This window comes from Pezoporus wallicus, unplaced genomic scaffold (assembly GCF_028554395.1).
Source record: "Pezoporus wallicus isolate ANWC-B61680 ecotype Strahan unplaced genomic scaffold, APGP_CSIRO_Pwel_v1 contig_10953, whole genome shotgun sequence".
Taxonomy (NCBI): domain Eukaryota; kingdom Metazoa; phylum Chordata; class Aves; order Psittaciformes; family Psittacidae; genus Pezoporus; species Pezoporus wallicus.
Genome location: NW_026640653.1, coordinates 387075 through 409865, shown reverse-complemented (window position 1 = coordinate 409865; position 22791 = coordinate 387075). Strand labels below are relative to the sequence as shown.

The window sequence follows — 22791 nt, the reverse complement described above, 5'->3', positions numbered from 1 at the left end:
GTGTCACCACTCAGGAGCAAGTAGACAACAGAGGTGAAAAATTATGCTAATGAATTCCAATAACCTGTCCCTTTTTATGAGGGCGCTTATACATAAGATTCTGAATCCTAAGTGTTGTATTACCTTGTACAGCTTTTCGTTGGTAAACTATAGCAAACTAAATGGAGCTAGCAGTTAAATACAGCTTTATAGTTCTGAAGAGGCCCTTTAGAACAAAGTGAAGTATATGGATAAAATTGTTAAAGCGTTAGATAAGGTTCTCAGGTTACCATGGTTACTTGAAAATTTTGCATTGTATCATAGATTAGGATGCATGGGATGAAGTAGCCAAAACAACTAGAAAGTCCAATGCATATAAACTACATTTCCGAACCACACAGTGTTGCCAAATAGAAAGACAAATAGCTCAGGATATTGGCTGCTGACAAACCTATGAATCAATAAAGCGAGGCCTGAAGGAGATTTAGAATGTATGGGATTTGCAGTTCCGCATTATTTTGGAGTTACAATCTTAATTTTTAAAGACAAACGAAGACAAAGAATAAAAGAAAAATCCTCAGTAATGTAAGGAGTGGAATGATTTTCCACAAGCTCTTTCTGGTATTGAAATCAGACATTTGGCTTTGAGACCTTCAACAAAGAAGGTTGATGAAACATGGATAATACATTTCGTGCACTTAGGCTGGCAGTAGCACTTACACTGGAAGCAGTTTATTCCCATGGAAACCTATTTGCATTTGGGCCAGAAGTGACTTTTTTTCCCCCCTCTGTTAGAGCTGTTGATGTTTTAGCATAATATAATTGCTGTATATTGACAGCAGATTTTTAAAGTATTTTTTAAATGTTGAGTAGCTGAGCATATGTAGAATGGAGATGTAGTCTGTGCAGATTTTCTATGTAGGATGGAGGCATGAAAAATGCCGGCAGCTTTTGATCCTCTGTTATTTATCCCTAACAGAAAGAAGAAAAAAATTAATTATAATATGTTTATCCCAAACAATTTTTTTTTAACAGGTGACAAAAGAACTGAAACAGTACGACAATAAAATTATAGAGTGCAAGTTTGAGAACAACAGCTGGGTCTTCATGAGACAGAGAATAGACAAAAGCTTTCCAAATGCCTACAGCACTGCTATGGGTGAGTAGACTGGTTTGCTTTAAAAGTTTTTCAGGCTCAAATTTTAGGGTTTCACTCTGTTCTAGTTTAAGGAGGAAAAGCACTCTGTATTCTTATTTTTTAGCTTGGGTCCTGACTTCCCTAACTTATTATAGTAATGCCTCACTTTGCAAATGCTTATGTCGTGTTTAACTTTTATATAGCAGGAATCCTTTGGTTTCAGGTTTATTTGATGAAGTCAGTTGAACAAATACTCTGATGCAGTATTTAACAGATTATGCAGAATCCACTGCCTAAGTCTTTGCAGAACTGCAAACACTTGCTCCAAGAGACTCTAAATGGCAGGGCATGCCTTTTAAGACCCTGGGAAGGTTTTATTTATGATAGCTTTGCAACAGTAGTTGCCGTGTTGGTTTGTTGGGAGGTAATGCAAACTGGCACGCTATGAGTTGAATTTATCGAACAAGAAATCCTTTATAATTTCACCTCTATTCAGAACACCAAAATCGTTATTTGGCGGATGGGCTAGAAAATTAATAGGGGAAAATGTCATCTTAAGTTTCCGCAGTAGTTGTACAAACAATGAAAAGGGAAACAAATGAAAGAAGGGGGTATATCCCTGCAGAATTGTGGGACTTTTATGTTTCTCTACCAAAAAAACGTTATGTCAATTACTGTGAATTAAATAATGTTGTTTACATTCAGGTGAAGTATAAGAGTTTGAATTAAATGTGTGTGAGGCTGAATAACAAGTCACATTGGAACTGACTTATTAAGTGCCAAAATGAAGTTTAATCAAATGTAAGACCATGCTATTTACTAGGGCATACATAGATGATGTAAGATTTTCTCTGAACCATTCTACTTGTATTTCTGCCTGAGCAGTGAGATTTTCTTGAATAAAAAACAAAAAATGTGGTCATTTTGTTAGAAGATAATAAATCTGTTGGCACCTTAGGGAACCAGCACCGAACGTGGCTGAAATATTTGCTGAGCAGTCCTGTCAGGGAAGAGGAATGGGCCACAAAAGTCATACAAGTACAACCACGTTTCTTCATCACCATGACCTAGATTTCTCTTTTCTGTTTCACCTTAATGTTTCAGAAGTTAGTTTTCCTTGGAGTTTTCTTTGAGGAGTAGCATATTCTTCTTTCCTTTCTTCATAACAGCAGATGTAGTTGCCCTTTTCCTCTTCTCATGTTCTCCATTTGTAGAGCACTTATGTTATTCCTGACCTTTTTTTTTCCCCCACCAAAACATAATGAACTTCCTAAAAATACAAGAAAATTAAATGCTACAGGAAGAACTGTTTTGTAAGAAATATTTCAAATTTTTCATGGGAATTTTCAGAACAGAAAGCTTTTGGCTTTAAATTTTCACTTTTGCCCATTTTTCAGAATCCCCACAAGTTGTATTTTCTCATTTGAGACTTCCATTGTCTTCTCCTCTGGATCCTTCCTCCTCTCTTTGCTTTCTTTTGATGAAAAATACTGTTTGTTTTTCTGTATGGTTGAAATAGCAACAGAGTAAGTACCTGTCTCCAACTTGCTTTTGGACTTTGATACCTTTGAAATTGAGGACTTTTTGAGTGATTAAGCTCGGACAGCCCTTAAAAGTTGATGCAGAGTTATACCATTGTGGCACAAATTCTGTTCCTAAATACTGATAATCATAATGCTTTCCAACTGCCTAAGTCATGTACAGTGCAACTTTTAAAGCACCTTTTCACCAAAGAAATAAATGAGATTAAAAAAGTGCTAGGAAGGTGTTTTGTTAATTGTAAAGTAATGCTTTGAATGGTTCTAGAATTCTGCAGGAAAGAAAGGAGGTTTTTTTAAGAGTCATTGTTATTTGTAACAATGCTCCATTACAAGTACCTTTTAAGGAGTCTTAATATTGTTTAGTACTCTAGGGGATCAGTAGATCATTTTGCATGGAAATTGAGTCCATACTGAGGCCAATCCATACATGCATAATGAATTATCCTCTGATAATTTTGTACTTACTTCCAAGGTAGTTGTAGGATTTCTACTTCATTTCTTACTCTTTATTTTTTCCCTCCTCCTTAAGTCTCTGGGGAGGATTAATTAGAGGAGTATAAAGTTACATAGGGAAAGTACTAAAAATATTTAGTTTGTTTTAAGAGAAGTAAGCCTTTTTATTTGTTCCATAAAATCCTATGGGCCTTTACTTACAAGCTGCAACCTGGGGAGTCATGTTAAGTAATCCAAGTGTGCTTGTACATGCATGCCTTAACCACCATGCAACACTCCAGCCTTACAATACACATATAGCTCGCTTGTCAAGTCTTTCTGCCATATGGAGGTATATGGTATTGATGGTACTTTGTGGTGAAGAAAAGTTACCTTAATTCAGAGGTTTTCAGTTAGGCCAGTCTTGATTCTTGCTATTAGGATTTAATGAGCATTTTAAAGCCATGTCTCACAAGGCCTTCATTGCTGTTGCTTACCTCAGTGGGATGTCAGTTCTTTGTGTTTTTATAGTTGCCCCATGAAGCCTACACACACATGTGCCTTTTGTTTGCTTTATAAAGAGAGATTCCATGACATAGGGGCCCACTACATGCTTTGCTCTCTGAGGGGCAGAGCAGGGACACTTGACTCCTGACACAACCATCTTGTGAAAGTCCACCTTTAAGGCTGAATACTGGAGCTGAAGTACATTATTTATTTTGCAAAGAGGGGATGAAACTATTGAAGTGCTGGCTGCAAAACCTCGGTTTAGTGACTTGAGATCATGTTCTTTATTCCCAGCTGTATGCAACAGCATCCAGAATCCAGTCACAAAGGAGATGCTGTTTGAGTTCATTGACAGATGTGCAGCAGCTTCTCAAGGACAGACGCGGAAACACCACCTCGATCCCGACACTGAACTTATGCCACCCCCACCACCCAAAAGGCCACGTACCATACCATAAGGCCTTGATCTCAGCAGATAGTGTTTACAGTTCTGCAGAAGGAGAAACACAAGTGTGAAGGCTGGAAAAGAAAATCTGAATTGCTGTAAATACTTGGGTATGGGGTTTTGATTTTAGAGGGGTTTGAGTGGTTTTTTTCCTCCCAAATTCCACATACAAATGGACATTGTTTTTTAACTGATAAAGCCAACCTTACCATGTGGTATTTGAAGATAAATTTTCCAAAGGTCTAGACAAAAACAGTACAATGAAGTCAATGGAAAGCTGCCTTGTTTATATACGGATCTCTTTTCACCTTTAATTTATAATGTCAGCAATCTGGAACTGAGAAGACATTGGGATGCTTTACTTTTTAGAGGCTGTGCTTAAAAAAAAGAAAAAAAAGCAGAAGTGTTTCTTTATTATTGTTGTTTAACTGCTTGCAGTTTGTCACCCATATGTAACTGATCATGGTTTCCCTGCGTTTCTAAGACTTGTGTTTAACAGTGAACAGCAGTGTTGTTTGTGCTTTATGTTGGTTCAAAACTAAACCACCTTAGATTTCACTAATTTCAAAATTAGCTGGGGTTTTGTTGTTGAAATACAAAAAATGTGAATCCTTGTAAATAGCATCACTTTGAAAGACAATGTCCTGCGTGTTTGGTCTCCCCCCCCCCCCCCCCAGGTTTGAACTTAACACACCATATGTATAATGGGCTGATTTTAGCTTTGCCTTCGTAAGTTTACCTGTAGATAAGGAATACACCAAATCCTTAGTATTAAGGTCTCTGTTAGGAGACTCTAGTACAGGGCTTATTTCTCCACAGTGATACCATTGTAAATATTACTAAAAAGTACACATCACTGTGATATGCAAGAGTAATAATCAGTGCTAATCATAATGTCTTAGTTCCAGGCACAAAATGGCAAAAGAAATGCCAGACAATGCCTGTTTAAACTACCAGAGAAGGTAGTTTCAGTGGGAGAGAACCACATCAGGCAGAAATGATCCTGGTTTAGTTAATTGCAGGGCAAAAATAAGCCATTTAGGGGGCAGACGAGTGTCCCAGGGAACAGGATGCTCATTTCCAAAGGTGGGGTTGGCTGTCCTGTGGCTCCGTGCTCCTCCTCTGGCTTTCTTTCATACCAAATGAAGAAGCACATGAATGCCCAGACGGCTGTTGTTGCAGCACACTGGCAGATGTTCCTAATATTCATCCTGGGAAGCTGCATTCTGGGTGTTGAGGGGAGGAGTTATTCTGAGCTAGGATTAATTGGAAATCAAATGCAGATTCTAAAGTTTACTGTGCATTTATCAAGCAGGGATCGAATTGGCTCTTCCTCTAGTTTACTTAGTGTGTGAGTCTTATGTTCATTCAGCAGTCTGATAAGTGAAGCTCACAAATTTGTTATAACTAAACCGCATTTCTGTTTCAGTGAGTTTTAATGTTAGTAAGAAAAATTAACTCCTGCTTTTTTTTTTTTTTATTTTTCTGTATTTTCTATATGGAAACTTTATGAGTGTGCGTTGTGGTGGCTTCTCTAGTTGTTTCAGCCTGTTGTATAAATGCACACAGCATTGTTTAGATGGCGTTCCTAGCATCTCTTTCTGGGGTGTTCCATACATGTTTTAGAGAACTGAAGGAGTTACATAAGTTACTTTTTATACTATGGTAAAACTTGAGGGGAAAATAATGTATTCATCAAAAAAAAAAAAGTTTTTTTCAACTGTACATAGTTTCTGCATATTATCTATACAAAAGATATAATTATCACCTATGCAAGGGCGCAAAATTATATCCTAAGAAGAGCCTTATGAGTTTGATGTGAAAACCTATGCAGCCTCTGTGCATCTGGCATCAAAACACACAGTTAATTATTTCTTCACTCAGTATAAATAATTTCTCCGGATTATACTTGTCATTGAGATTGTCATAACATACACTTCATCACTGATCTTCATGGTTCTATGGCAGTTGCAACGTGTGTGATGATTACAGCCTTCTCCGTGAGGTTAGGACATTTCATTCCTGTAAGGATATGTCCAGGTTATTTCTGTCTTCCTCCTTCCCAGCTCTTGCATCTTGTATTTCAACAAGACCTAGCTCTTCCACTTCAGAGCTGTAGCACCACAGGCTGTCTTTCACATGCATTCCACCAAGCCCATGGATGTGTTGTGGCCCTTGTATTTTTGATAGTGTGGTTTTTTTTTCCCACTCTCAGCTTAAACTGGATATTTTGAAAGAATAATGACTCTGAGAAGATTTAGAGCTCCACATTAATATGATTGTTGAACTCTTCTTGCACTATGACTTGTAGATTTTTAGAGAGGTCAGTTGCCTTTGCTTTTGTGGAAAAGGAAGCTACTGGGGAAGGATTGAATGAAGAACCTGATGAAAACAAGTAGAATTTCACTTGGTCCAGATGGGTTTAATCTGTGAGAAATGCAGACCTTCTCTGTCTGCTACTAGGTGTTCAAGAGGTTGAAGCTAAGAAGCAAAGAAGAGTCTGTACCAGGAAAATAATGATGATTAAAAAACCCAAACAAAACAGCCTAACTTGTCTATTCTTTGGTGTACAGCATGAATCCATCCACTGTTTTGTCATTTGTTAAATATATAATTAAAATTTGGTTTCAGTGGAGTTTCCAGAAAATGTAAGTACATTCCTCTACAAACTGTGTATGAAGTATTTTAATAAAATCAGTGGTTTAAAATACCTTTCCTAAGGATGTGTTTGGTTTTGATGTCTGTGCTTTCCTGGTGCCAGTGCAAACACAAGGTTACTGTGGTAGTAGTGAAGAAGGTTCATCTATGTTTTTCAGAGGCTGGTGGCTTTTCTGTCAGGTAGGAACACCCCAGCCTGGAGGTGGCCATGATCCATTATGCCATTCTTAGGTACAGTTTGCTCTTCCTGCAGCCAGAACCAGAAAGGAACCAAATGGTGCTTGAAGCACACATTTTAGGGCAGGCTGACATTATGTAGTTTATCTATTCAATGTTAAGTGCAGTTGCATAAAAAATTGTGCAAGAGGTCTGCATGGGTCTTCCATGACAGTTTATCATGCAGCATGACCCTAAAGCTGGTAATTCACCTACTTGAACCAACTCCTGGACTTGTGTTGTAATAAGGCAGTTTCCTTTTTCAGGTTGCAGCTGTCTAGAGTCAGGAACTGAAAAGCCCATCTTGATTTTTGAAATGTCCTTCTAGTTAAGATCCTGCCTTTGCTGCCGGTATGTTCTTGTTACATGTGCAATTCTTGTGGTGCTTCCCTCGACCGTTTCCGATTTTCTGGTGTTTGAGTGTGAATGTCAAACCAGATCTGGCACTTGAGCAAACCTGGGGATATATGATAATTTCTCTAGCCTCTACTTGGTACTCCCCTCCATGCATTAAGGAAGCAGGTTGATACACCCAGCCATCACATCACACTGTAGTTTGTGTTGGCTTGCTTGTTCACTGAAGCAGTCATTCAAGATCCCTGCTTGTCGGTTTTGTGCCTAATAGGTGTGACTTTATATTTGCATAATGTATAGCTGTACACATCGGAATATTCACAAAGGCATTGGCACAGCTAGCTTATTCCCTCAGGTTTATCTGTAGTCAATATAGAGAGAATGAAAGCACAAGTCCAGTTTGTTCCTCCTGCATCTCTCATGCAGATGCCTGCCTGTCCCTTCGCTGTTTCCTCTCAACTCTTTTTTCAGTCGATGTGTTTCATTTTATGCTACTCCACTGTGTTATTGTGAGCACAGTGTTAAATATTTTTATGGAGGGTAAATTTCACAGCATCAAAATTCTTGCAGTGGTCGATTAAATTTATAATCTCATTAAAAGTATCCAATTAGCTGTTCAAGAGCTATTTATTTTCCATAGATTATATTGCATACCTTGGGATATTTAATCAAATCCTAACTCTAAGCAGTTCTGTTAACCTGCTTGACAGTAACATTTGGATGAAACACCTTAAATAGTCAGATTGCTTCTGTCCTCCTCCACCATTTCACAAGATTTGCTTTCGCCTTGCCTGAGGACCAGTTCTAAGGTTCACAAGCCCTACAGAGTTTAGATTTCACCTGTATCCCTTTGTTTCCATTGTCAGATTTCTACCATCTGCTTACAGCACAGCTCCACAAGCTTGCATTCGTCTGTCACACCTACAGACTGACCCTCTGCTTGTGTTGCTTGATGGCAGTGCACCAGTCCAAGCCTGTGTGCTCATCCCCATGTGACAGCAGCCTTGACGACTGATGGATAGGGCCGTACCATCCTGGTAAGTCATGCTTGCACAGGGAAATGAAAGCAGCACCTACCAGCTGTGACGGTATTCATCATATGAGCAAGGAGCCTTTTCCACTTCCCTCCCACCCTCGTGAGGTCATCTCCCTATTTTATTTACAAAGGTAAGTTGTACTCTTTGCACTGAGATCTGGACCAATTATTTAATGTTTGCAGTGGGAATATTGGTTAGTGCTCTTTCTGCTTCCCTGGTGAGAATCGACTGAGCTTCCCAGCAAGCCAGAGTCTCTGTTGAGCTGCAGAGGTCTGTAGGGCTGAGGCTGGAGGTTGATCGAGACATTTACAAAATAGTTTTCCCTCAGTTGGGGCTCATTTTCATCTGGTTTATTTCAATCGTAGTCAGCAGTAGGGGGGTACGTGAGCACACTGTAACCAGTACTGGCATGAGAACTTACCAGTGATGTTGGTGCATATAGAAGTATAAGAATGTGAAAGACACTCGGTGAACTTGGTGAGGGAACAATAATATTTTTTTCCAGCACTGAAAAAGGAAACCCAGTGAAATAAAACCTAAGTTCAACCCATTTCCACTTCTTTTAGAAAGCACTGGATAAAATATTAAACATTCTTTAATAAAATGAAATTATATCAAATCGACTGCCATGACAGGAATTCATTTAATCAGAAATACTTCTCATGTCCCCTTTCTCCCTTCTCCTCCTCCTTCTCCCTCAGTATCTTTGTGTCTGTTTGACTAGCAGAAAGCACACAAATTGGGTTCAGGAGCACACATCTATCATGTTTTGAGAAAACTAAATTTTTAGTAACTCTTTTACAGAGAACTTCCTCTTCTGTGAGTAGGCGATAAGGTTAACGTGTCAAATAGGTCTTTGTAAACAGCAAAGATGTAACGCTGGAGGAACGGTATTTTGTGATTACCAAAATGTACTTCAAAGAGTTTCTGAGTTAATTTGATCATCAAAAGGGTGGGAAGCTTTACTCAAAAGGGTAAAAATTCCATTCAGAAAGATAGAATGGTTTGAGAGAAATAAAACCTGAGTACAGATTTCCATAGGCAGACTATGCCGTGGGTCTGGGAGGACACACCAAGTGTTTCTGTGGCCTGCAAGTCAGCAGTGGGTTTATAATGACAGCAACTGGGGACCAGGCAGGAGTACAGAGGTCACTGTACAGATGCTACAAGTTTGGCTTTGTGGAAGAAAGGGCATGAAAGGCAGCCAGAACTGTTATCTCCTGGGCCACAGAGGAAGGGAAGAAGTAAAATTGTGGTGAGGTGGTGCTCAGAATGGGGAGCTCTAGTGGAGAGATCAGGGGAAAGCAGGCATCAGGAGTGCCAAGAAAAGAGGTTATCTAGAAAAAGATGATGGTGACAGGAAACAGCAGAACAAGTGAACGCAGCAGGGGCTAGCAGGAGGGTTGAGGACCCACCTTCAGCCACAGACTCAGGCAGGCTGCCTCTCAAGAGCGCCAGTAGCAATGAGGTAGGACCAAGAGCCAAAGTGTATGGGCTGAGGTCTTAAAGGAGCAGAGGAACAGGTAAGTGTTTCTCTTTTCCTAACAGTTATGCTATTTCTGAGTTATGAAAGTTCTGGGGTACAATTATATGCTCAGCAATGTATATGCTCCCAGATCAATGGGAGTAGCAGGAATGTAAGACACATCCCTGCATCACAGCACAGGAGCATGGGGACACTTTTGAGCCCTTTTTAAGTTAATCAGTGCTGTACAAAACCACGTGCAGTGCTGGAGTGCCAAGGGAGCTCCCAGTTACAGATGTTACTATTGCAGCAGCTGGGTAGGATGCCCTTGTCCTTCCTACCACCTGCTCTCTCAGCAAGGTGCATGGGTATAGCAAATCAGACCCTCAATAGTGTGCCATATGGGGCCATTGCACATTCCACTTTCCTCTTGCCTCATCCTGCCAGTAGAAACACACGCATTTTACCAGCATACGTGTTAATTTAAGATGAAGGACTGAGCAGATGCCAGAACTGGAGAGGTAAAATAATCAATTCCAGGCGGCTGCCCCTGCCCAGCCCTGTTCTGATGAGGTCCACAGTAAGAAGCCCCAGAACTGGGCCACGTATGTGGCAATGTAGTAATTCCATTCAAGTAGACCATGAGCAAAGCAGGTCTGCTGAGAGCCCTGGCAGTACAGGAATGAGGGGATAGATCCGAGTGGCACAGCAAGTGCGCAAAACCAGAACACGTCTCTCTCTGTGGTAAATGAGGTAAGATAAGAATATTACTTGTAATGGGGTAAGATAAGAATAGAAGAACAATCTCAGTTTGAATTCCCCCTGTCAGTTTGCTTGGCAGTCAGTGCTGTTTCATTGTGTATTTTAGTACTTATAATCTTCTCCTTTGGTTCAGTTTATAGACAATCATATGCAAAATCTTTTCAATGATGAATTCTGGTTTGACTGTATGGAGGCTTGAGACCCAGGAAATAACTGCTCGGAAAGCACTGAGGAGCAAAAAAAAAGTCTCTTTTCTCCATCAGGCAGTGAAAACTCACATCTCTGAATGGTTTTCTGGTCTTTAAAGCAGTGGGTTCCCAGAATAATTTGCTTTCTCCTGCCATGACAGTTTGTTCTTTTAAAAGAAAAGATTTTGTATGTTACTGTTGGGCTGAGAAATCAATCATCTGAAATCAATGATAATTCTGCTGCCAGGTAATATTTAACCACGTGTGAGCAAGTGACCCACTGGTGTTCTGCAAAAATCATCTGTGGCAGTTAAAGGCTGAAGTTTGAAGCAGTCATGTTTGGCGTTGTGCTTTTTGCCATTTGCTGCTTGCATCAAAGCTGGGTGTTGTGTCCCAGCCAGTTTGACTTGCGGCTGGCCATTCACTTTCTCTTACAAACATCAAGCAGAAAAACACGGCCTCCTTTGGTCCTGGTGTCCTGGCCAAGTTGTTTCTCTGAAGTGGGTTAGTTAAATGAGGATGATGGTTTCCAGCTGCTGAGGCTGGTCCGCGTGTTGGAAGTGGTGCTGGACTCTTCCTCTCTGTGGGGTGAGCTGCCTGATGCAGCTTCCCAGGTGCAGTGAGAGGAGTGGGGCTGTGCTAGGGAAAAATCACAGAATCAGAGAACAGTTCGGGCCGGAAGGGGCTGTCAAAGGTCACGTAGTCCAACCCCCAAAAGGCTGGTGTGGCATGTTCCTTCCTTCAAATATCTGAAACAAGCCTTCTGGCATCTTTACCCAGCCCAGTCCACTCCAGCGTTAGAAGCAGAAGTAAAAAATGGTTTGAAACTGTGACCAACCCCCCCTTTCCTGAGGCCAGTCTCGTACTGCTGGCTCTGCAGGAAAGGTCTTGCTCTGCTTTCCCTAAATCCCTGGCACCAGTAGGGAAGATGGAGAAGGCATGCGCTGCTATTTCTCCAGCACTATAGATGCAGGTGGGCAGGCTTACCACCTCCCTTTTCCTGAGAGGGAAAGCCCAAGAGGCTTCCAGTAATCATGCTGGGGTTACAATGAACTTGGGGCAGTGCAAGGGCTGGAAAGCCTGGATATGGCATTTCCCCCAGAGTGCTGCCCCCTCCCTAAGCTTGGCTGTTTCCAGCATGGCCTCACAACAGTGTTGCCCCGTAGAAGTGAGCTGAGCTAATTCAGATACTGACAGGCTTGTTTGTGCTTCCCCACTGCACAGCTTTTCCTCACTCAGCTTCGTAATGCTATTCACTCCCCCAGCCCAGAGCTCAAGGCTTTACAGAAGACAGACATCGGTGTCTGAAGGGGATGCTTTGGTCTGATGGGTGGTAAGACACCCCTTTTTTTCCCCCCAAGGTTCCCACTTAATCAGCAGAGAAGGCAGGTTGATCCCAGGGCAACAAGGGAGGGTGTTCAGCTCCAGTGAGAAAGCTATGTGCATGGCTGAAGCGTCCTAATGAGTGGAAATGGGGCAGCGGTCCATGAGAAATGAACATGAAGGCACACAGGTCTGAAACAAAAGGAGGTCACTATTAGCTATAGCTTTGTAGTTATTAACTCCTGTAACTCTTGTATCTCTTCAATTTACAGGAGCCACAAAACCCTTGACACAAGAGTAGATGCACAAGTACTAGAGCCTTGTGTATTTGTGTATAATAACTGTTGTCCTTTTGGAGACTGGCTGTGCCAGTGGAGCTTCTCGATGCTTTACAGAAAATTACAGAGAGGCACATTAAGACTTGGCCATGCTGTCCCAGAACTGCGGAGGAGCCGGGAGTGATGATGAGGCTTGCAGAAATGGAATGAGAACAGCAGCCTGTAACAATGGTGTTCCTCATCATATTGACAAAGGAAAGAGTTTAACCTGTATGCTCGTGTGCCTGCTGAGGACTGCTGCAGTTAGCAAAGGCCTGGAATATTTGCTAATGATGAGCTTCAAAGAAGAAAACCAAACAGCTCCCGCTAAGTGTAAAATGCAAGATTTACTGCATTATGTAGCAGCTCCTGTTAAATTGGTAGGCAAAATATTTTCTGAGTTCGTGGAGATTTGATAAAAATACCCATTCCCTAAAGCCAGTTGTGAGCACAGAACAGCTCTGCTTTCACACACAGTTTCAGGAGGGAAAACAGAACAATTCCTGTACAGGCAGCTGGGTTATGAAAACTGACAGAGCAGTGCCTGTGTGGAGAGAGTTTAAATGATGCACAAGGGACTGGTTAGCATGTGATGCTCAAATGCAGATCTACCAGTGAGATAGTACAACTGCAAAAAGTCTCACAATTATGCTCATTTCTAGAAAAGTCATTTGAAAAGTCGTTTCTGATTATGGATTCCTGCCCCTCAAAGCATCAGGGCTTCACTCCCAGAGTGAACTGGTCTTGGTCCTTCACCCCGTCTACAGTGCACATTGGCTAAAGCTGATGGACTGACAGCTGAAGAAATTGTCACCTCTTGTGATGCATCTTAGAACCATAGAATTATTTAGCTTGGAAAGGACCTTTAATATCAGTGAGTCCAACCACAAACCTAACACTGCCCACTGCCAAGTCCACCACTAAACCGTGTTCATGACCACTATCAAATCTGAAAATACCGGTCGAAGTGTTCATGGCCAGGTTGGACAGGGCTTTGAGCAACCTGGTCTAGTGGAAGGTGTCCCTGCCCATGACAGGGAAGTTGGAACTAGATGAGCTTTAAGGTCCCTTCCAACAATACTGTGATTCAGTGTTTGTCATGCTTGCCATCTGCTTGCAGGAGGACATTGCAAGGGAAGCATGGCTATGTCCTATGGACCTCCTGCCAGGGACACACCATGGCACAGGGCAAAAGCTTACAATGAAGTGAGTCCTGTGGCAATGGGTAGAGCCATGCATCTAAACGACTGTTTCTAGCTTCCCTAATTTGAAAATACCTAGTAACTTAATTTTAAAAATGGCCTACCACATGTTCATGGAGTGGTTTTCCTTGCAACCCCCAGATCCTTTGTGCTATAAAAATCATGTCAGGATGATCTGCTAACTAAATTGGCCAGGTAGTCTGTAAATGATGGTTGGTAATGGCAGTGCAATGTCAGGATTATCCACAAACACCATTCTACTCTTCAGTGGCAAGTCAGCTACCTCACAGGAGCTTGAATCCAGAAAACCTTTCCTGCACTTTTCATAAGTTGTATTTTTCAGCTTTGGTAGATGTGCCTTGAAAAAGGCTTGCAATACTGCGTGCAAATTACTTCAGCGCAGATACTGGAAGTGTTAAGGCTCTTGTTTTCAAGTTCCTGGACAGATTCTAAGTGACAATGGAACTCAATTCACATCCTAAGAGTGCCTGTTGTTCGTTAAGGGAAATGGTATCAGACATGTCACATCACCTCCCTGCTAACCAGCTGCAAGTAGTTTAGTGTAAAGATTCCTTCTGACATTCAGGCAAGTGATGAGTGCTATGACCCTAGCTAAAGGTGACTTACTATGCAGGATTGCTCCTATTCTATTAGACTATGGGATGCCTGCCAAGCCGTTTTGGATCAGACACCAGCAATTTTCTTTAACAGATATAATGAAAGGTTTTGTTCAGACTTATTCAGAAGAAAATGAACTCTCTGAAATGCAGATGATCGTACGGACATCAGGTTACAGCACAGCAAAAGTTTTAGCGAGAAACAGCTAAGATAATTTTAAAACCCTGAAGTGCGCATGTCACAGACTAGACTCTTACCTAACAGAAGTGATCGCCATGAAACAACAGGGAAGCAGGGGATATTGTTTTTCTCTTTTTGAGCAGGATATCGTGCATCAGCCATGCCTATTGAAACACCAAACCTGGACTTACGGATGTGGACCCCAACTTGTACCACCACCACTGCTGTGACGAATGATGCTAGTCCCAGGCCTCAAGAGGACAGTCAGCAGTGGGTGCATAAGCTCCCCCAGTGCTGTTCTGGCAGCACAGTGATGCACATACCTAAGCCCCAGCCTTGTGCACTTTTTGATGGTAGTGTGGGATTTTCTTTTGGTCCTTTACAGAGAAGCACATTCAGCATGCTGGTGTTGAGCAAGGCTCAGAGAAACTGGCGACCAGCTGAAATGTAGTCAGATAATGGCTTGATACCTGCTTTTCAAGAGAAATTTTAACAGGTTACATGGAACAAACATCTGTCTGAAACAGCACTCAATGAGCTCTCACATGCACATTTTTGTAACGAAGCGAAGGCATTTCTGCTGCAGTACGGGATAAAAGCAACTCACAACAGTCTAGTTTGTGTTTCTGGCCGTGTTGGTGACTCAGCTAGCTGTTCATGCACAGGTAATAATAACACCCCTAATGCTCTTTAAAGACTCCAGGCTATTTTCAGAGTCACAGAATAGCTGAGGTTGGAAGAGACCTCTCGAGATTGTCTAGTCCAACCCCTTTAGAGGGTGTATTTGTCATTTTTTAATTGCATAATAGAAATAAAAAAGAAATGGCAGAAGAGGGATGTTAGAGTTCTGTTCCTCATTGAAGCAGGACAGCTAATGTATATATGATATGTTCAGTTACATCCAGCAGCCAGTCCGCAAGTCATCATCCAGAATACCACAGTTACTTCCTAACGTAAAAGAATGGCTGCTGTGCAGTGTCAGGGACAGTAGCACATAAAGTGCACATAGAGCACACACAGATGAAATCTGGAAGACAGCATCTATACTAGGTCATTGTGAATGTCCATCACAGCTCGAAGTACTCCAAGCCGGTGATCTTTTTGACATTTTTAGTGTCACAAATGCATTCATTGCCAATAATAACTAACATAAAATTCTGTGCTTCTGGAGTATCCCCCATCCTGGGGTCACAAAGGTACTCACAGCCCCTGGCATGGGATTATGCTCCCACTAGTTGGCTCTTGTCCTGTTTTGCAAATGGGGGAAAGAGACCAGAGGAGTTACTGCTGTATGTAATTCCATTCCCATGGCAAAACCTATAGCTCCTCTCTGCTGAACTGTGCTCCTGTGGCAGTACAAGATTACCCCTTGTGAGAGCCCTAAACCTTCTCCTGCATTTTCTCAAGGACACAAGGACTGAAGGGCACACAAATGAATAGAGCCTGCAGTAATTAGAAGATGATTTTACTAAAAATATCTCACAGCCTTATATTTAAAACACTGTAATTTCCCAAATAGGAACCCAGCCTCATTCCTGCGTATCTGTGATGCCTAGATCATCGCCATGTCTGACTTTCCCTAAATAGGATCTCGGAGCTTCTGGTGGCTCAGAAAGGCGGCCTGTTTTGTTCAGTACTGAGGAAAATTCAGTTGCTCCATATATAACAAACAGTCCAAAATGAAAACACAGTAAAGATGAGACTTTCTATGTCTTCGACTAGGGTTTTGATGACCTGAAATATGAACAGCTGTCATAAACAAGGTGGCTGTGAAGGCTCCTACTGAGAGGAAGACCATTCATCTAAGTTCTAGGTGTGATAGTTCCAAAATGGGACTAGGGGGACCTCGTGGACATCCAGTTGAGCTGGTCTAGCTTTGCTTAGCTACTCTTCTGGATAAATAGGAATTCAGCTTTGGGACATCCATGTGATTGGATATGAATTACAGCATTTTATGTCACTGTAACTTTCTCGGCACATAGATCTTTGTTCCAAAGTGCCAGTGGGTAGATAGAATGAGGTGTAAACTGAGATCCAGGGAATAAATATTCCTGCTGTAACTAGGAGGACTTGCAGACCAGCTTACCTGAATAAACGTTTGCAGATATCATTGTTAATTCCCTAAACTCCCTGAAACTGAAAGGCAAAATGGAATTGAAGTTAACTGCTGTGATGTTTCTTAAAAAAATCTCTGGGCAATTTCTCAACTGCAGTATCTTCAGATACTGCATAATTTAATATTCTTGACAACTTTACTGAGCTGCAAACTCCTGTGATACTTGGGGTATAAATTTCACTGGCATGGTTTTGGCACTGCTTAAGAACAGAGCATAATTAAACTTCCTTTCAGCATATTCCATGTGTCTGGTTCTACCTCCATTCTGCAAGCAAATCCTGTTTATATTCTGCTTTCTGATGTACTTGGGCAGCTAGTCATTCAAACAGCATTCCTACCCCCTTCAAAAAATTAATAAGAGAAAAAAGACTCCTGCTGTCCAGAGAATTAGTTAGAGTTGGTAACCTTGGTTATGGTTGATTGAGACAGGAAGCTGATCTCTGGAGAAGGAAGCTTTTTGCTTGGCAGTTTGTGCTGTCAACAGAACTGGTCATAAGTGACACCTATGAAGTGGATCAGATTTTGTTATATCAGACAAAGCTGTCAGCAACTGATAGGAGTAAGTCCTAAACTGACTGAACATCTGAACAGACTGCTTCCTTCCTCCTGTTCTCTCTCACATAAGTATTGCATGTGAGAAGAGGCTGTTTTGAAGTCCCTGAACCCTCTTGCAAAGCTTTTGATTTGCTGAATTTCTTGCCGTTCTTCCTTTTCATTTGATAACCATGTAAGAGGTTAAACTAGGACATTTGGTTGCCTCCGTGTAGCAATCTGCATTTCAAAGGCAGATGGAAATACACAGTAGAAGGTTTTACTGTACCCAAGCTATATATTAATCATCTTAATAGCTGATTTTTCTTTCAAAGTGATCACTAACAAGAGGAGTTTTTATTGTTCTAGACATGAGTGTTCATTAAAGGTGAGGGGAAAATGGTAGGATCCACAGTTCCCTGTGTAAGCTGCTCTGCAGAACTCTAGTAAGACATCTAACACCTCCTCTGCTGTAATACAACTGTCGCTGAAGAGGGAGGACTTGAACAGTGACTTGCTGAGAGGACAGCCATTGTGCCTTAGAGAGTGAGTGATTTTTCACACACTCTGTGTGGTCTCTAATTAAATGATTCTTTTAGACTCTTTTGAGGTTTGGCTTTTCCAGAAAATAGAATTCATCTCCCTTCACTCCCTTCTGTAGAACTTCAGCCATCCAGAACCTCTAGGAAACTCAGCTTCTGCAGTGTTTGTATGGCCATAATGATTTCACAACTTCTTCACATTCACCAAGGAGAGTCCTGTGTTGTTAAAACCACCTTTCCTTGCTGTTTTGCCACAGGATTCACTTTCTGGAAATGACATTGTTGGCAACAGGACAGTGGGACTTTGGAAAAGTCATTAGCACAGCCTGCCCTTCCTGAACAAGTATCCCCTTACAAGCCATCTGCTCAGCTTGGAAAAGCTTTGTTCTTCTCATAGGTCATCTAAGGATTTGGGAGGAAAGAACAAGATCAGAATCACCCAGTTGGTACAGTGCTTTGTGCAAAGCTAACAACCAGCCTGGACCTGCTATCAATGGTGCAGGAGCATCAGAATTGGAGAGGAACTGAGAGCTGATGTGGGATGGAAATAATGTCTGCTGCACACACAGACTTTGTAGGGAGGATCGATTGTCCCATCAGTTCACAGGGAAGCACCAGCCACTCGGAGAAAGAAGGGCAAACCCCTGCAACAGGCAGATACATCGGACATTGTAAGAAGCAGAGGAAAATGTCTTCAGATTTTTTTAAGACTTGAGACTGGGATTAAAACAGTTGCATTTGCAAGTAAAGGATCCTCTCTCCACAGATCTTCAGTGATGCAGCTCGGAGAGGTGATGTCAAGTGTGCAGGAAGCTGAGAGCACAGCTAGAGTTGCTGTTCAGGAATTCTGAGGACTCAGCCCTTGATGGGGATCATTTATCCTCTTGCACAGGATGGTGGGATTCCTCGTTAGCTCGGACATTTCTGCTTGACCTTGTCCCCAACGCCTAAAACATTTCTCATTCTGCTTCTCATCCTAAATATATAACAGGCCGGAATAGAGACATTGTTTGAACTCTTCTGAGAATAATGAGAAGTATTCCAACACCTTTATCATTATCTGCTTTTTGACAAGCCATGAACTTGTTCCCACCTTTACTGATATGTGGGCTTAGCTTGTGCTTCCTGTTAGTAATTCCAGACATTGCAGGAAGAAATGCTCAGCCGTAGACGTATGCCTCAGTCTGAAATTAAAGCTCAATTTACTTTAATTGTCCTTGATTTTATCAAGCATACAAAATGGCTGATTCCATATGCGAAAAATAAATACATAGACAGCAGCTCAGAGATGTCTTTCTCCTTATGGTAGCAATTTTATATGGTTTTCTGGCCTGCCAAATGATCTTTCGTTTGTTCTGGATCTGGTTAAATCTCTTTAATAAAGGCTATTTTGGTAGTGTAAGAAGCCAGCATAATTAGTGCAGAGGCACGGAATAGTTTCCCAGCACTGGCGGAACACGGCTTGGGGTGATGATAGTTTTTGTATTAACCTGATATTATTTCAGTGTCCCCAGAAAAGGCAGGAGATTTGGAGACCTGTGCAGCTTGGATGGGTTTAATGGATCCAGCCTGGCAATTAATCTTGGCCTTGGGGTGAAGGTGACATCCTCCCATTTTCTCTATAATCATGTGGCTGTTCTGGGCACTTCAGGCTGCACTAGGAAGATTTTTCTAGAGATAACCTGAACTTTGAAGTGTTATTCTGTTCACTCTTCAATTCTGCTACTGCTGTTATTGCTGCAGAGCCCAAAAGTGAGAGGGGAAAGTAAGCAAGAAGCTGAAGAAGGTAATTGCAAGTGCTGTTGTTTTTTTATTATTGTATTGATTTCTGATCTTGTATCTAGGAGCCCACATCACAGCCCAGGACCCATGGACAGAAGCCATGCTGCAAAGAGCTTTCAGTCTGCTCTGTGGGGGAAAGGGGGCTAGGTAAAAACCACTGGTGCCATTGAAATGACATTACCTGCCTCTTTGGTAGTTGTTCTCATCTTCTGTCCCACTGTGTCAAGAGTAATGAGTGTATTCATCCTGATTTGCAGCAGTGGAGGGTGAGATTGCAGGTCCTGTCTCATGCACCAATGCAACTACTGAACAGGCATCAGGGAGTGCCAGGAGGCTACTATTGTTCGCATGGATGCAGCTCCCTGCTGGAGCCTCCAGCCTCCTGTGCGTGCTCTGAAGTTGTCTGTAATATCAGTGGGAGGTATGTGTCCTACAGGATCCTAATTTACACACTCTAAATCCTCTCTGAACCAGACATCATCCTTTAGGCGCATCTGTGTCTAAGGTCATTTATCTGAATATGGCTCCAAGGCTACCAGATGCTTTGCAGCTTGCTTAAAGATTTGTAGGTCTTTTATCCTCCTTGTGTCCCAGCTCAATCTCACACTCAGTTGTGTAGTTTCTGACTGTCTCAGCTAGGCAGACACCACGCATCTTTTTGGTGTCAGGGAAAAGCAGGGAGCATCACCTGCCCTGCTGTGTGATACGTGTTGAGCCCATGCAGATAGTATATGCATGCAGAGTATGTTGTACTTCCCAGAACCGCCTGGCTCACCATCCTTTTGCAGAGCAAAGTCTAGGGTGCAGCCCATGCTCTGGCAGAACCTGAGAACCCTCTGGAAAATGGAGGGAGGAAGCAGGCACCAGGCAGCCAGGAGACTTCATGGGTCTGGGCACTGTCCTTCCCCCAAGCTCCCCAGACCCGAGGAGGGAGCAGTGTAATAGGTACCTGTGGTGGTAGCAGACTGCCATCTGGGAGCCCTCCTTCTCCAGGGCCTCCCGGTCAGTTGACCTGATCTGGGCCATGATGTAATAGCAGAAGTGGCCAACGGGACAGATGGTGACTGCTGCCAGCCGAAAAACTCATCCGACCCACACACTGCTCCGCTGTGGCTTGGGAAACAGGCCAGGGCTGCCACACTGCTCCTGCTGGGCACCGAACGGCAGCGGCCTCACACTTGGGATCAACCCTTCTCCTTTACAGAGCACTGAAAGTGTTTCGTTAGCTACCCGTGGAGAAGCTTCCTCTCCCGGACAGTTTCAGACAGGATGCTTTTCCACTTACTAAAGATGTAAAGATCATGTCTTCCGTTATTGAAGACTGTCCTAATTCCTTTGAATGTTGAGGATCTGTATCAGACTGCGCCAGAAGAGGATGTGTCTTCTTAGTTTCTTCACAATACTAGGAGAGAGGTGATGTTATTTTGCTGGAATTGATGCTTTTTTTTTTGGTTTCTTTTGTGTGAAGAGAAGGAAATAATTTAATACAGGATTTTTTTAAAAAGTTTGGAGTACATGAATTACCTCTTTTACCTTCCTTGTTTTTTATAGCTTTGACACAAGACATATGATTCAGTTTGCATTAAAGCAGAAATAAGCTTCTTTTGCTCCTACACATTTCTTTAAAAGCCTGCACATTCTGCTTTTGGTATTTTTCTACCAGCTGATTTCTGAAGCTGCCTGTGACTTGTAGAAAGAGTAGCTTCAGAAGCTTCAGAATAAATCTAATCCATTTTATGTGTGCATATGTCTGTGTGCATGCGTGCAAGTGTGTTTTTGTATATAAAAAGCTAACTGGAATGTCAGTGCACACAGGATATCTGTAATAATTTAGTTATTCCCTATTTCCTCTTTCTTCTTGCATTTTGTGCACTATTTTCAGTCTCTTCGATTTGAAACTTCTGGAAAATGTTACAAATGAGAAGTCTTATGAGGTTTGTCCCAGTCAGGGGGATGCTGCGTATGTGAGGCAATGGTCACAGTTCTTACGGAGCAGCTTTCCTTACAGATGTATTTGTTTGGATTTGTGCATACACCAGAAATACCCTCCGGTATGCTTTGCAGGATGTGTCACCCTGTCCTGGGTTCAGCAGTAGCAGTCATGTTTCTCCTCCTTGGTAGCTGGTGCAGTGCAGTGTTTTTGACTTTCGGCCTGGGAACAGAGCTGATAGTAATGTCTTGGTTTGGCCAAGGACTTTGTGAGCCTCATGCTCTGCCAGGGAGGAGGGGAAGCCAGGAGGAAGCAGAGACAGGACACCTGACCCAAACTAGCCAAAGAGGTATTCCATACCACAGCACGTCATGCCCAGGATGTAACTGGGAGTTAGCCGGAAGGGCTGGGAGACTGCAGGGTTGGAGGAGGTATCGGTCGGTGCTTGGTTGGGCCGGGGGGGGGCAAGTTATCGGTCGGCTGGCGGTGAGGTGATGTATTCTCTTCCCTTGTTATTTCCTTTATCATTATTATTATTGGTGGTAGCAGTAGTGATTTGTGTTATACCTTAGTTACTAAACTGTTCTTATCTCAACCTGTGGGAGTTGCATTCTTTTCAATTCTCCTCTCCGTCCCTCCGGGAGCAGGGGGAGGGCAAGAAAGGGGGGGAAGTGAGTGAACGAGTTACCTGACTGGGTTTAAACCACGACGCACCCCTTGGATATCTCTAACTTAATCTGAAAAAGAAAGCTGAACTGATTCCCCAACTCATGCAATTTGCAGCCATGCAATGCCAGGAAACTAAAGGCACTGAGTTTAGAGTCACAGAATAGTTAGGGTTGGAAAGGACCTTAAGATCATCTAGTTCCACTCCCCCTGCCATGGGCAGGGACACCTCACACTAAATCGTATCACCCAAGGCCTCGTCCAACCTGGTCTTGAGCACTGCCAGGGATGGAGCATTCACAGCCTCCCTGGGCAACCCATTCCAGTCCTCACCACCCTAACAGGAAAAAAAATTCCTCCTTATATCCAATCTAAACTTCCCCTTTTTAAGTTTGAACCCATTACCCCTTGTCCTGTCACGACAGTCCCTAATGAAGAGTCCCTCCCCAGCATCCCTATAGGCCCCCTTCAGATACTGGAAGGCTGCTATGAGGTCTCCAGGCAGCCTTCTCTTCTCCAGGATGAACAGCCCCAACTTCCTCAGCCTGTCTACATACAGGAGGTGACTTTCTAGAGGCTTCCACTCACAACTGCCATATCCCAGAGGGTCCAGTGAAGCTGGCCTTTCATAAAAAGTAGAGTGGGATTTCTCAGGCAAGGAAACAGAAACATTAGATGACTTCCCTCCCCTGGCTATCCCCAGCTGCCATTGCAGGGACACTCACTTTACAACCCCAGCCTTTTCTAATGTGGCAACTTGCTCTGCCAGGGAGCAGCAGAACCAAGCTGGCGGCAGCAATGGGGCATGGCGGAGGTGAAAACGTTTTTGGCCAAGGTGTCTTTCATCATGTTCAAATGGCTT

The 22791-nt window shown here is 42.6% G+C and overlaps 1 protein-coding gene across 3 annotated transcripts in view; it reads left to right on the top strand.

The window, feature by feature from the left end:
- RNGTT (RNA guanylyltransferase and 5'-phosphatase) overlaps positions 1 to 4703 on the top strand; it is a 183621-nt gene extending 178918 nt beyond the window's left edge. For 2 of the 3 annotated variants that reach the window (XM_057419973.1, XM_057419974.1), the window contains 2 exons: positions 1015 to 1138; positions 3892 to 4703. In XM_057419973.1, the coding sequence (XP_057275956.1) occupies positions 1015 to 1138; positions 3892 to 4055 (288 nt within the window). In that variant the 3' untranslated portion in view covers positions 4056 to 4703. Of the gene's footprint in view, positions 1 to 1014; positions 1139 to 3891 lie in introns of those variants that run through there. The other variant, XM_057419975.1, reaches the window with a different exon arrangement.
- Positions 4704 to 22791: the final 18088 nt, after the last annotated feature.